Consider the following 14,384-nt stretch of genomic DNA (forward strand, 5'->3'; position numbering starts at 1 on the left):
CGGGAGCTGGCATCTAGGAAGGTAGCGAGTTATATAATAGATGACATATATATAGAAAACAAAACTATCCATATATGCTGGAGATATAATTGTTACCAACTGTTGTGCACCTCTGCTTTTTCCTGCTGCGTTGTACAGAATATGGTCGCCCCGCATAGACACATCATACCGCTGTCATACCCCAACAGAGTTCTGGATACGAAGGATTCGCTTTTTCCTTGTTGAACATCACTCATGACGAATCGGTTTTCTGCAAAAGTTCGTATATGCTTAACCATGAGTAACAATGTCTCTGTGCTTGAAAACTGCATATTGTATACTTCCTCGACTAAGCAAAACTGATATCTGCTGATCAATATCAACCGCTTGAGATCGCAGAAAAGGGAGTAAATTATCGCGACTGAGTACATAGCAGAGGGACTGATGTCGATCCAAGCTCCAAATCGTTAGAAGAGGGTACTCTTCTCAGGGATCAAAGGCGTCCTGCATGGCAGTCATTCAAGTGCAGTCAGGTCCCAGATTTACCGCCGCTGTGAAACAGCGAGCGTCGAGACTGGGGCGGTAAGCGCTAAAAATGTATGTACAAATAGTTGTTCCAGCATACAAGGCCCTGTCGTTCGTTTTTCGATAGGTCACACCTGCACCTCTTCAATCAGGTCAGGTCGGGCACGGCTACTGATGCCCAGCGGACTACTCCTGCCCATCCAAGCAAAGAGTCCATCCATCCACGCTCGTTCCTGGCTACCCTCCTGGAAGTGGAAATGCGCGACCCGAAGGGGAAATAGCGAGTGCAGAGCGCCTGAATTGCCCGGCGCAAAGAAGATGTTGTATTCACAGCTGCGACACAGACGGCATGCTGCGTCGTAAATCTCGAGGTCGGGAATTACTTTTCGAAGAGGATCCAGCCTTCCAATACTGATCACAGTTGCATAATAGATGCCCATGGCCTGGGAGAGAAAGACATCAGGGTAGTATATGGCGCTGGCAGGTCCTGGATTAAGACCTCTGCTGCAGACGAAAGGTGGAAGGCAGAAGCTTCCCCGAGATGTCTCTCCCCAGCTTTGTTCTAACCGCTCGTCGGATTGTGGGAGTTCGTAAGGCTGGCCGTATGGATAGGCATCCGCCCACTGGGCTTTCCACTCCTGTAGACGGGCAACGAAACCTTTCAGAGATGCGAAAAGGGCAGGGTGTACCGTGTACAATTCGGGTGGTGATAGATTGCCGGATTCCAATTCCCTCTGCAACCTGGCAAAGTCTGCCATGAGCACAGAAAGATCAGCGAGATGGTCGAGAAGATGGTGTAGTATGTCCTTTGAAGACGGATTCGATGACCACGGGATGGTTTTCCATTCATCACGAGCGAGAAAGCTCGGCGTCATTCTGATATGTGAGGCAATTATCTAGTTTTTAGACTCAGAAACCATTAGATAGAAATAGATAAAGGCAGTCACTGGGGAGGCATACACCATAGAGACGGACGTGGAGGAACGCTTGGTGATCAATCCCCCAGACAAAGTGGCGAGGACCTCGCATCTGAAACAGTGCCTCGGCGCCATGGACATGATTCAACCAAGCAACAGAATTCGTATAACTGATAAACTATGAATCAAGTCAGAAGATTCAGCTCAGTCACAAGTACCAGATTTTGGGAGTGAGTGAGGATAGTACCTCAAAAAGGTTCAATGCCAGAACGGTAGAGAGTGTGTCGGTCCAGTTGAACTTGCCCTAATTGACAGACCGTCGCAACATGCGTAATGTCGCTGCGTATATGGACTGACCATGCATGCTTAGGCGACTGTCACCTGTAACCTTGCCAAAGTATGCAGTGGCTATGCCCTCAAGGGCGCTCCTAGACTGTGGTAACCATGATCTGTTCCAAACGAGAGCGTAGAGCCAAGGAAGGTCGACCTGGACCTCCTTCGTTGGACTCCTTGACGGGTGACCAGGCGCAAAGGTTGAGATAAATTTCTCTAGAAATAGTTCTTGGAACTGCTGCCATCCGTCGAGCCCTCTGGGAAGGGACTCGGTCCTAGTACGGGTAGGCTGCCTTGTCCACGAGCGCACAGTTAGGTTACCTAAGCTGCTGGGACTCAGTTCAGAAGTCCTTTGAGCTGTACGCATGAGAGGGGCATCTTCACTGCTCTGGATGCTATTTGGCTGCGTACCGGGCCTATCCGCCTGGATTGAAAAACTCGCACCAGGTGCAGGTTGTCTCTCTTTCGTAGCAGCAACGATAAATTCTAGTGGAGCACCAGATCTGAGTTGATCGACAGCATGAGCGACCATGTCTGATGGCGCAGTCGCAATGATGTTCACAATCTCTTTGAACAAGGAGGATCTCGTGTCAACAGCAGGGCTGAGAGCAGGTATAGGTGCAGGTGCCACCGTCGTAACATAGATATTGTTATTAATCTGGGGAATTTGGGAATCTAGAGATGGGTTAGGCATCCGCTGACGTTCCAACTCTGCCAACCGGTCTTGCATTCTATTGAGCTCCGTCCTCATCCGATCGAGGGCAGAGGACTGGCTGATATAGTGGCGGTCTTGACCTCTCGTCGTGTATCTGCACTCTGAGGGCAGACCGCGTATACAACAAGCACGACATGGTTTCACGCGGTCACACTGGAGGACCAGTCAATTCCAGGCCTCAACGGAGCCTCCGCAGTGTTGACATACCTTCACTTTCCTGTGCCTGCAGCTGATACATGACTGTCTCGCTCTGTACTTAGCCCTGCTGGGCTCGGGATACAGAGAGGCTTGGGATTGCGAGGAGTCCATGATCAAGACACGATGCAAACCATGCAAGACCGCACTGTCTGAATGACGGAAGATATAAGATGTGAACATTTTCAACTACTATCACGTCGGAATCAAGCTCTCTTAACGGCGCGGCCGCACCGCCTCGATTTGCGGGTGGCATTTTGTGTGCGTAATACTTGACTGGACTTAGAGTATCCCATCTAGATGCATCTATCAACAGGCGTGCACACTACCTCCAGCCTCACCGTGTCGGCTTCCAGTGGCAACGACCCAGCTGAGGCGCAGAGATACCAATAGTAAGGTCAGCTACTGTCGATCTTCGTCAGCAGCGATTAGAATAACTAGACCAATGGGAGTTATTATTGATCGGAGTTATTATTGATCTCGATCCTTCGCCATCGGGACCCCGAGGGCTGAGGCAATGCTGGCAATGCCGGATCCGCCGCCATGTCTGCACGGATACACGAGGCGCAGAATGACTACCTAAACCATTAATGGAAGCACAGGCGTACCTGGGTACCGCGGCTACCACTGCAGAATGTCAGCAGGAAGCAATTAGTTAACTTGGACAGCTTATTGCACATACCGATTCAATTGCGTGTGACAGAATGTCATCTTGTGGAGATACTTTAGCAGAATTGCCTGTATGGTGAACTATAGCTACCTCCTAACCGCTTTCAAACCCATTCGCCGAGCTGAAGTCGACGTCGAACGGCTTCTCAAACTGCTTTCAGGCCGCCAGCTTGGGAGTCGGGTTTTAACTCGACTTGACCAGTCACAAACTGCTTGGGACCTAAGACGTGAAACAAGACGCCGTAGGCGCGCAAGTCCCTCTAACGCGGGCGCCATCGGCGTCGCCGTGCTGTATGACGAATAATCTAATCTCGCCAAGTCCCCATCTTGCCATGAGCATGGCCGCAAGCAAGATCTACCGGGGGATAACGTGCTCCGTACTTCTTGGTCATGCACCTGTTTTCTATGTGAATCTGGGATCGGTGGCTATATTGACTGGAACTTCACGTCCAGACTGCAGTGGTATGTCGCGGTATCCAAGTCCATAGCTTCCCTTGACCAAAGCCTGGCGACCGCAAGCTGGGCCACGTTAGGCATTCAATCCCGCGTTATCTGCCGAGTTGTGGATGAAGTAGATGTAGATCATGATAACAAGCGCTTGCTTTGGCCAATCATTCTTTCGTAGATGTAGACCCTGCACTACTGCGTACGCCGTGCCGTACTGCTATTTGATGCCATCAGATGCTGCCCGCTATTATTAGCACAGCACGATTCTGCATCAGAGGTAAGAAAAAAAACTGCCATATATCTCCAAAAACAGTTAGTTTTTCAAAGTCTCTTGTGGAGCGGTCTGCCTTGGAATTTCTTTACTTAGCTGTTTACATAAGTTGGTCATCTATGTCAATGGCTGTTGGACTGATGGCCGCACAAACAAATGTATAATCTGCCCAGTGATCTTCGATCGACAGGTCTGAAGCGCATCGTCAATTCTTTTTGTGGTCAGCGAAAGAAGTGTCGAGAGCGACGCTCCTTTTCTCGACAAAGGCACCGTTTCGAGGATAGTGGAGGGATGCTACGTGCTATTAGGCAGATTTGGGCGGAAATTGTGAGGTTGGAGTTACGGTCACACGACTGGTTCGCTGTATATTGAGTTTATGTTTTATATAGCAGCAGTATGCCAGATATGACAGTATTATCTGTGGGCTAAAATGGCCAGTCACGTAGGAGGTCAATATGCATGGTGAACCTTAGCCTGAGCCCTATGCTCTAGGCCATTCACCCTGGGCTAAATAACTTGACTCGGACCCCCATATACTACTCAATTCTTTCTGACCAACTATCCGACAGCTGTATTGGCACTTCTTCCTTGGTTCAAGATTATTCGCCTCGTTTACGACTATGTTGACAATGAACGTTTCCTGATCCTAGGTGACAGCAAGCGTTTTGCATCTCTTAAGCCTCCAGACGCCAACCTGATGCATGGTAAGTCGAGGTTTGGCATGTAGAGACAGGTCTTTTCCACAGCAAGAATCACAGTTTTTAAGCACTGGGAATAAGGCTGCAATGCTTGTAGGTCTGATGGGTAAAAGATCGAGAGGGATTCGCAGTAAGGCAATCAAAACCATACATTCACTGTGTAAGGTCTTACCGATGATGGATGCTGTGTTTTTCTGTGTGTATTCTCTCGCAAGATTCCATGACTGACGTCCTGAAATCACAAATGAATAGGTTGTAGGATGCGCAGATAAAGGCTGCTATGGTTCGGAAAAGCGCTGTTCGGACAAGTGCTCCCATGATCCCGATAACTGTGCTACAGCCTGCTGTCCCGATGAGTGTCCTGCCTAGATGCCTAGGTAAGTACAAAACTGTACATGCATAAGACTTGTGATGCTTCTTGCGGTGTACTACCTGGTGTTATTTGTGGTCAATGTCATGCTGACACCGTCCGCTTCAGAAACGATTGCCTATGCACAATATTCTCTTGTAGGAAATAGGGGATTCGCCCGACCCGACCATTAGTCTGAAGCGAGGGATAGCCTGTGGTATTTGCTGGCTGGTTGGATGCAGCGCTAAAGGGAAGCGGGGGAAAGGCTCAAGCATGGCACGGATTGTGCATGTTAAGACCTTGCCTTGACTGCTGATTTTCGGCACATTCGTTTGAGTGAAGTAGACAAATCCGATCGCCTCTGAGAATTAAACCCAGACTTTGGCTCATCTCCTCCTTTCTTCCTGTAGGCCTATGGTGGCAATGGTAAACTCAATATCTGATAAAGGAGAAGATTGCTTTGTTCTTGAAACTTAAAGTCAAGTCAGTCTACAAATAAACGCAAGTCTGGTTGGGGTAGGTATCTAGGTACTTGTGTAGGGTGCGGTTCTGTTGCCTTAGAACATTCGTCAGAAGGCCATCTCCCAATGCAGCGACCTAATATCCTAAGTTAAACGATGCTAGCACAAATTTCTACGCTGAATCGGACTCCGCGGATTTCCCAGAAATTCTTTTGCTATAGCCGTGGATTTTGCCTAATGCTTCCTTAAAGGATCATTGGTCCGGCTGTAGTTGAGCCATGCTGACGGAAGGCCACGACGCCGACAAATGACTACAGATACGAGGATTGACTAGGGAGTGAGACCCTTGTCCAGATTCTAGAACAACCTGCCGGAGAGAACCGAGTCTCTGCCATCCGGGGTAAATGGACGAATTACGACTTCGCACCGTCGCTAGTGAACGCTTTCTCTGTCACGAGGCATCATATGCCCGATATGACGGGGTCCGTGGCCTGAATTCGCCATAGGACTCCTTTTTAACCAGCCCAGGTATCACAGCTCGTGTTGTCTTAGGATGTAAGCGTTTTCTCGCGGTCTGTTGAGCTGTTCGAGAAACCCAACTCTGGTTCAACCTCAACCACTTGGTAAGACGAAGGAACTTAGATCAGATCTTCTATCCCAAAATATATATAGATATCTTATAGAGCGTCCCATTCATTCGTGGACATGCTTCGCCAGAGCCTCGTTCGCTGCGCGTCTCGAAGTAGCCCTCTGGGAAGGGCACTCGTCATTCCAACTAGTGCCCGGGGCATTAGGACTCTGCCATCCTTCTCTCTGGATGGTAAAACATGCGTCGGTATGAGGATTCCTCGTCGGTGCTTCTATTATTTTCGTTCCAACATTCCTAAGTTACCTGGATAACAAACGGTTGCGTTTGCGGAGACTAACATCAATGCAGTGACTGGGTCAGTGTACAGCGTTCGTATTCATAACGTGCGCTTGAAACTGACCATATAAAGAGCGGCAAGAGGACTGGGAAAGGAGATCCTGACAGGATTCGCCTTGTCTGGTGCTAGGTGGTAAGATTGCCAAGTACAGTCGGAGAGATTATTACTATCTACCGTACACGTCAGCGTCAACCATACAAGCATTAGATATCATACCTTTACAGAGCTAATACAACTTCAAAGTGCATGTGTCGACCTCACCAAAGCCGCCGCAGAAGCCTCCATCAAACACATCGCAGAGCATGTCGCGGCAACTCAGCCCTCTGAACCTGTTCCCGAGTTGAAAGCGTATGCCTGCGACGTGACCCAGGAGGCCGAGGTGAAGGACACCTTCTCCCAGATCATACTTGACTTTGGCAACGTCGACGTCGTAGCCACGGCCGCGGGTATCGTGGACAACGTCGAGGCCGAAAATTATGAATATCCTCGCTGGCGCAAGATGCTGGACGTCAACCTCGATGGAACCTGGCTCTTCGCTCGCGAAGCAGGGAAGCACATGCTCGAGAAGCAGACTCGGGGTTCGATCATCTTGATTGGGTCCATGTCCGCGTCAATCTGTGTGCGGCCGCAGAAACAGGCTGCGTATAACGCTGTAGGTGAATTCATCAACAAGAACACGTCAGTTGATGTTAATATCCATGATTCTTTTAGTCCAAAGGCGCCGTTGCAATACTGGCAAAGTCTCTCGCGACAGAGTAAGTGTCGTTCATCATGAATACATCGTGGGGTCTGAAAATCTATTCCTCATTCACCAAATCTCTGTCAATGCACATATGCGCTAAACTATGCGTCTCCAGATGGGGCCCCTCTGGCATCCGCGTCAACTGCCTCTCTCCAGGTTACATGGAAACAGACTTGATCCGCGAGCTCCTCGCCAAAGAAGGCAAGGAACTGGTCCACTCCTGGGTTCGGGACATCCCCTTGGGCCGCATGGCGCATCCGTCTGAGATGCAGGGTGTTGCGGTCTGGATGGCCTCTGACGCGTCGAGTTATCTGAATGGTAGTGACATTGTACGCATTCCCTCTTTTCCCTCCTTTCTCCTTCTTTCCAGCATCTAGAGGCGTGTTTTTGGAGGGGTGTGATTCACGAAGGCCATAACATAAAATTAGGTTAATACATACATCTGCTCACATACATACTCTCTTCACAGATTATTGATGGTGGATATACCGCATATTAGATATATGGCCGGTTCTCGATCACAAATAGAATCTGAAAGCAGGCGAGCTCTGTAATTTGAATTTCTGTTTATCTCAACTGGAAAGCACCCTCGATTTACCGTTAATCCAACATCTAATTTTCTCTACTATATCAAAAAGAACATCCAGGAACATGAATTATTTAACACTGCTTGCTATGCGAATGACCGGTATCATGGAACCTCATTTTCATGTCCCATGCGTTATAGCAATTCATCTACATTCAAGCAAGAATCCAGTAGTTGCTAGTAGCCACGTTAATTGCAGCGCCAGTTAAGACGGTCATGACTTGGCTGTTATATACCTCACAACAGCAATCCCAGTTTTACTAATTGAGATAGCGAATACTGTAGTTACCGATTCATGGAAATATCGTACATAGGACTGGATCGATCGCCGGGGCACTGCATTGCATCACATTGCATCATTACAGACAAGTGAGAGGTGAATGTCTAACTCTCTATCCGGTATAACTATCTGCTACCTCTAGCGCCGTCCATTGCATGTACGACATTTAATGGCGCATGCAAAATATACAGAACCGGCAAACACAGTACACTTCAAGAAATCTAGATCGGCAGAAAGGGAGAAGTTCAGGTCCACCATACGCCTTTTTGACTCCTCTCCTCTAGCCCTGCTTCCTGTATATCCCACATATATGGACAGGGCACTTACATACCTCTTAGGTAATCCCGGGTTGGTACCCAGGGGACCGTGGGAGAGAGAAAACCTCGTGCAAGTCGCGAGTCCTATTTTTCATGCCCAGAGGTATGCGTTCTTACCCCTCAAACACGTTCTGGCTCAACTCCACGCCCATATCCTTCGCCATAGTCTGCATATGGGCTTCGATAGAATCTTCCATTCCACCTCCGAGGTGCAGGAACTGGCGAACCTTGGTGAAGTAAAAGTATATATCGCTCGTGAAAAGGACAAGCTTGAAGACGAGGTGTCGGCCGTAGTTCCGGATCTTTTCGGCCAGCGGCAGATCTGGCGACTCGACAAGCGCACGTGAAGCCCAAGTACCCGTGATCTTGATGCGATTGACAGGAGAACCCAGGAACTGGTTGTTGGCCTGGACGATGCGCAGGTTGCGGCCGATGAAGGCGAGTTCCTTCGGCCACTTGTGCTCGTCGCCCAGGATGTCGCGGATCACGTTGCGGGCCGTTTGCTGCATCTCGAAAAAGCGCCGCTCTTTGTCCTTCTTACTTAGGCCTTCGAGGCGCTTGGTCGTCGACAGATCACCCCCGCGGTAGGGACGCATCAACGTCACGGATGCAAACATATCGGTGTTGTTGACGCCCCAGCCGCGGACGATCTCACCGATGGTGTCGTTATTGAAGGTGAGCAGACCCTTCCAGAAGCGGGCATATTGGTGTCGGAACTCTGGATCCATGTGGATGTAAAGCCCGTGGTCGATGAGGACCAGCTCTGGCTTGCCGGAGGGCTTACGGCGGACAAAGATGTTTCCAGGATGAGGGTCACAGTGTACCCAGCCCCAGAGGAACATCTGGGCGGAGAAGAGGTCCACCATGGTCGTCATCACGTCTTTCAGTGATACTCCCAGTCCACCACGCCCCCTCCATCCTTTCCAGTGATCCCGCTCGGGCTTGATTCTATCAGCAGTCGGGTTCTTCGCGAGGTGCTCAGTCGTCCTTCCATGGTTCAGAGGGTCGAGAGGAGTTCCATGGCATCCAGGGCTACCCTGGCGCCAGCCGCCCCTCCATGGTCTTGTGAGAGTATCCTTGTCCCATAGCCGCACGCCTTCAATCCATTCTGCCGTCATGACGCGTTTCGAGCTCAATTCGTGGTATACCTTCGGGATATAGACTCTGTCTCGGAGGCGGGGCTCTCCCGCGACCAGGCTGGCCATGCGCTCGGAGTTTCTTGCCTCGTTCTCAAAGTCCGTCTCCAGGTAAAGGCGTTCGCTGACGTAGGGGACTAAATTGTAGAAGGGGAGATCAAAGGAACGACTGTAGATCCATGCCACGACCCTATGCAAATTGTTAGCATCATCATAATTGAAGAACCCAGTCGGTTTTGAGAATGTACTTGAAGGCCCACAGATCCCATCTCACTTGCTGAGCGATCTCCCGCTTCTGGATTTTGATGGCCACCTCCCTTCCATCTGGGAGTCGGGCCCAATGGACTTGCGCGACGCTAGCGCTCGCTCTGGCCTTCTTTTCCATCACACCTTTGCTGGGATCACCCGTGAAGGATACGCCAAAGACCTCCTCGACCGGCTTTCCAAAGTCTTCCTTGATGACCGCCTCAATATCTTTCCATGCGTTCTGCGGGGCATCATCGAACATGTTCGAGAACATCCGCTGAAACTCCGGAGGCAATATCGCCGATTGCATCGCAATGGCCTGTCCGATCTTGAGGTAGAGACCCCCATTCTGGCGTAGCAAGTTTGACAGGCGCTCCGCGTTTCGCGTGTGCACATCCGCCATGGATTTCGCAAACGGAGGATTCGGTCGGAAGTTAATCTTGTAGTCCAGAGCGACAAACAGACCCAGAGCAAACGTACGCGCCGTCCTTGTCAAGGAGGAGGCGTAGAACTGTTTATCGATGCCATAGATGACGCCTGTGGCCAGCGAGAGGTAGAACAGCCGCCGGAGCCACTTGCGGGTATGACGGTAAGTCTTCGCGGGGATTGGTTTGCCCAGAGAACTAGGAGAAGGCGGGACAAAGGGCTGAAACTCCCGAGGATGGATGTATCTGCGAAAAGAAGGCCGCCATAGGGGTGCGCTGCTGCTGACGGGGTAGGCATGCGACCGCCGCAGGCAGCGCGAACACACCTGCGTCACTATGTCCGCCATTGACGGGAATTTCCAGCGGTCAGCAGAAGAGTGATAGATGAAGACCCTTCAAGGGCCTGAAGAAAAGACGCAGAGACCTAAGATGGCCATCGCGCGCTGTGAGGGCGATGTTGTAAGATGAGGAGCAAGTCTGGAGGGATCTGGTGCCTGTCGTCATCTCCGCGGTGCCTCCGCGGACCGATGTCGCCCACCGGGGTCGGCCTTAAACCCTCGTTCTTCTTCGGCCGTCAACAGACCATCCAGGAGCATATCTATCAACTCTTCAATGCCAGCATCGCTCCAATGGATTAGTCTTGCAGAGGCTTTCTGATTGTGCTGCGCATCATCTCAGTACCTGCTGTGTCACCCATCTCGGGGACTCGGCGCACACAATTCGATGTACTGAGTCTACTACAAAAGGCTTACTTATCTACCTACCTTTCAGAACTGTTTCTGGGTTATTCTTATACTAATATATCTAATCAAGAATTCCCAGATCGTTGAATCAGGAATAATGACAGAACAGACCCTTTCTCTGAACCACAGACCTATCAACTAACCTGTCCGGGTTGAGATGACTTGACATTACCCGTGTTCCTGGGAACCAATTTCTTGGCCCAAGGACCATTTTGTATTTAGGGATGCAAGTTAAATGCATGGAAAGACTCAATTTTCAGGAAAGATTTGTTATGCACTTGCACCTGCGGTGGCTCCTGCGGACATCCACCTTTGACAAGATATATATTGGGAAAATTGGGAGGGGTTTATCATCTGAGCTTATCTCTATCCTCCATCTGGATACGAAGGGCAGTCTGTGATAGCTATGGCGCTGGTTTTTCCTTTAGCGAGGCTTGAGTGTTTCGACCGCCCCGTCCAGGGTAACATCTGTGTCGCATTGATACGGCACCGTCGCGTCTTCTAATTCGTCTCCCTCTTATGTGATTCCTTTGGACCCCTCAAACCGCTTAGGAAACTCTGCGGGGTACCGGTGATGTCCAATGGCGCTGCACTTGTTACCTACAGATCCGCTCGGTCCTTCTCATGGTATCAGCGATAACAAATGCCCCATTTGGATATTTCATGGAACGCGCTCCGTGCCGAAAGAATAACAAGCACCTAAATTAAGCTGCCACATGCTGCCCAGAAGTGTTCAGTCTTAGAATTGACATAGTTCAATTCCCTTTGAGGCTGTATCAAGGGATTCGCAGGAAGAGTGACAAAAAGCTGTTATCATAAAATCCTCACAGCAGCAGATGGGTACCGACGATATCAGTACTGCGCCCGCGGCGACATCCGCGTCCTATGATCAGTCCAGCATCATCAAAGTCCAGAATGCGGACGAGTTGCGGCTGGCACAGATGGGTATGCTGCTCTTCCCATGTTGGGTGGTGATTATTTCCTATTGCAAAAGGGGAGGACAAGGAAGAGAAGAATGAAATGAGACAGAGTCCTCGCTCATCGCTATCGTGGACAGGTCACAAGCAGGAATTGAAGCGCCATTTTACCATCTTTAGCCTGATCGGTCTCGCATCGACCTGTACAATCTCATGGACGGGTAAGTGTCGAATTTCATAAATGTCAAAGAGAGCATAAGGGAAGTTACTATCAACAGCTGGCTGAATTGAGATGCTCTTTCTAGGTCTCGGGCTGGGTCTCATCACGGCCATCAACGCTGGCGGGCCAGGAGCACGTACGGCCCCCAGAATTATGCAAAATACCAAACTATATATTGACCAACTATAGTCATCTATGGATTTATTCTGGTCTTTATACTGCAGTCGTTCCTGGGTGCATCGTTGGCGGAATTCGTTTCGGCCTATCCCGTCGAGGGAGGCATGTACCACTGGATCGCAGCCATTGCTCCCAAGCGTTATAGCAGCTTCTTGAGCTTCAGCACAGGTTGGAGCACAGTCTTTGGCTGTAAGCGGCAATTAAATTGACCACCACCACGCTTCAGTTAGCATGCTTCATTCCTGGGCTGACCTGGCATTCAGGGATCTTCACAACGGCCTCCACCGACTTGATCTACGCGACCAATTTCATGGCCCTCATTGCTCTGTATAAGACCGACCTGGTCATTCAGCCGTGGATGATCTTTATTTCCTACCAAGTATTCAATCTAATCACCTCTGGCACGGTCATGTTTGGCAATCGCATCATCCCTGCGATCAATCGATTCTCGTGTAGGTGCAGCTTCTTTCCAATCAATACACGCGAGTCGGGCTGAAGTGCACGTCGTTTTCTTAGTGGCATATCTTCAATTAGCCTGGTTCGTCATTCTGGTGGTCGTCGCAGCCAAGGCACCTGCGCATAACGACGCCAAGTTCGTGTTTCGGACGTGGATTAACAATACTGGATGGGAGAACAACGTCATCTGCTTCATCACCGGCCTGGTCAACCCTCTCTTCTCGCTGGGTGGTCTGGACGGGATTACTGTACATCTGCCTCATACTCCCAGCACTTGAAAGACTTTATTAACATGGAACCTAGCATATTACGGAAGAAATGCCCAACGTATGTGGGACACGTACTCAGAGGCATCACTGAATAGTAATTTTGCTGATACTATACACATAAACATAGCCCGGAAGGAATGCACCTCTTGCTCTAGGTTAGTATGCATGTTCCATGCCATTTAATACCATCTTATATTGACCACTTTTGACTGACTCATTGTCTTCTCCAGCAATCACCCTCGGAATTGCATTTGTGACCGGATTTACATACCTGCTCAGTCTCACGTTCTCCATCCAAGACTATACAACGCTGGCCAACACTCGAACGGGCCTTCCGCTGGCCGAGATCTTCCGGCAAGCGACACAGAGTGTCGGGGGAGCATTTGCCCTTACATTTATTCTCTGGGTTGCTATAGGTCCTTGCATGGTTGGGTCACAGTTGAGTATGCGTCTTTGCTTCTATGGCCTTCCATATCTACATCTACGATGCTGTATCTGACACAGTTTCTTGCTCCTTCAGGTACCGGCCGAGTCTTTTGGGCTTTTGCCAGAGATGGAGGTCTTCCACTGTCGAAAGTGTAAGTAAGAAAATACCTGCATGACCCGGCAGCAGAATTACTTCTTTTCAAGAAAGAATCAGCCATGCTGATATTTACTATCCGAATCAGCTGGTCCAAAGTCAACCGCAAACTCGGTGTCCCATTCAACGCCCAGCTCTGCGTGACAACGATCATCGCCCTTCTAGGCTGTATCTATCTCGGCTCCAGCACAGCCTTTAACGCCATGATGAGTTCTGCCGTGTTAGTACACACCACCCATCCCATAACGTAATATCAACGATATCTAAAACTCATATTTCGTTTTTTATCTTGTCTGAGCAGAACAATCAACAACACCGCATACCTCGTCCCCATCCTAACAAACGTCATCCTCGGCCGCAAGACCATGCCCCATCGTCATGGACCCTTCTACATGGGTCCCGTCATCGGGATGATCGTCAACTGCGTAACTGTCGCTTGGCTGATCTTTGCGATTGTGTTTTTCTCTTTCCCCTATTATATGCCTGCAACTGGTAGGTTTGTCGATTTCCATTCCAGCGCATCGATGGGATCATGATTTATTAACAACTATTTTCAATTTCACAGCCCAAAACATGAACTACACCTGTGTCTGCGTCGGTGGCTTCCTCATCATCGAACTCCTCTGGTGGCTCGTTGCCGGCAAGGCCTATTCCAAGAGCATGGAAAAGGCAATGGAGGAAGAAAATACGACGACTCATGCAGTAGTCATTTCATTATCGGATGATAACAATAACATCCACTATTCCAGTGACAGACATGCGCGATAGGATGTGATCACGTTTTAGGTGAAAGGTTAGTGCTTCC

General features: G+C 49.7%; 4 protein-coding genes across 4 annotated transcripts; 2 read left to right on the plus strand and 2 right to left on the minus strand.

Annotated features, from left to right (window-relative positions):
- Positions 1 to 632: 632 nt before the first annotated feature.
- VTN00DRAFT_7155 (uncharacterized protein) lies at positions 633 to 3,375 on the minus strand (the record flags this gene model as incomplete). The annotated part of the gene is made up of 5 exons (XM_069433871.1): positions 633 to 1,255; positions 1,779 to 2,429; positions 2,994 to 3,066; positions 3,273 to 3,291; positions 3,347 to 3,375. 5 exons carry the CDS (start codon positions 3,373 to 3,375, stop codon positions 633 to 635), a joined length of 1,395 nt encoding a protein of 464 aa, XP_069287209.1.
- A 2,889-nt stretch (positions 3,376 to 6,264) lies between these two features.
- On the plus strand, positions 6,265 to 7,726 carry VTN00DRAFT_7156 (uncharacterized protein; the record flags this gene model as incomplete). The annotated part of the gene is made up of 7 exons (XM_069433872.1): positions 6,265 to 6,394; positions 6,497 to 6,503; positions 6,558 to 6,617; positions 6,729 to 7,137; positions 7,197 to 7,240; positions 7,343 to 7,556; positions 7,697 to 7,726. The coding sequence occupies 7 exons, from the start codon at positions 6,265 to 6,267 to the stop codon at positions 7,724 to 7,726; spliced, it is 894 nt and encodes a 297-aa protein (XP_069287210.1).
- Positions 7,727 to 8,523: 797 nt separating this feature from the next.
- VTN00DRAFT_7157 (uncharacterized protein) lies at positions 8,524 to 10,564 on the minus strand (the record flags this gene model as incomplete). The annotated part of the gene is made up of 2 exons (XM_069433873.1): positions 8,524 to 9,736; positions 9,795 to 10,564. 2 exons carry the CDS (start codon positions 10,562 to 10,564, stop codon positions 8,524 to 8,526), a joined length of 1,983 nt encoding a protein of 660 aa, XP_069287211.1.
- Positions 10,565 to 11,796: 1,232 nt separating this feature from the next.
- Positions 11,797 to 14,347, plus strand: VTN00DRAFT_7158 (uncharacterized protein; the record flags this gene model as incomplete). The annotated part of the gene is made up of 13 exons (XM_069433874.1): positions 11,797 to 11,905; positions 12,018 to 12,098; positions 12,183 to 12,233; positions 12,287 to 12,463; positions 12,538 to 12,726; positions 12,791 to 12,978; positions 13,034 to 13,057; positions 13,127 to 13,154; positions 13,230 to 13,442; positions 13,520 to 13,577; positions 13,668 to 13,799; positions 13,881 to 14,071; positions 14,145 to 14,347. The coding sequence occupies 13 exons, from the start codon at positions 11,797 to 11,799 to the stop codon at positions 14,345 to 14,347; spliced, it is 1,644 nt and encodes a 547-aa protein (XP_069287212.1).
- Positions 14,348 to 14,384: the final 37 nt, after the last annotated feature.

The sequence above is a fragment of the Thermoascus crustaceus genome (assembly GCF_041956765.1).
Source record: "Thermoascus crustaceus strain CBS 181.67 unplaced genomic scaffold VTN00scaffold_4, whole genome shotgun sequence".
Lineage (NCBI taxonomy): Eukaryota > Fungi > Ascomycota > Eurotiomycetes > Eurotiales > Thermoascaceae > Thermoascus > Thermoascus crustaceus.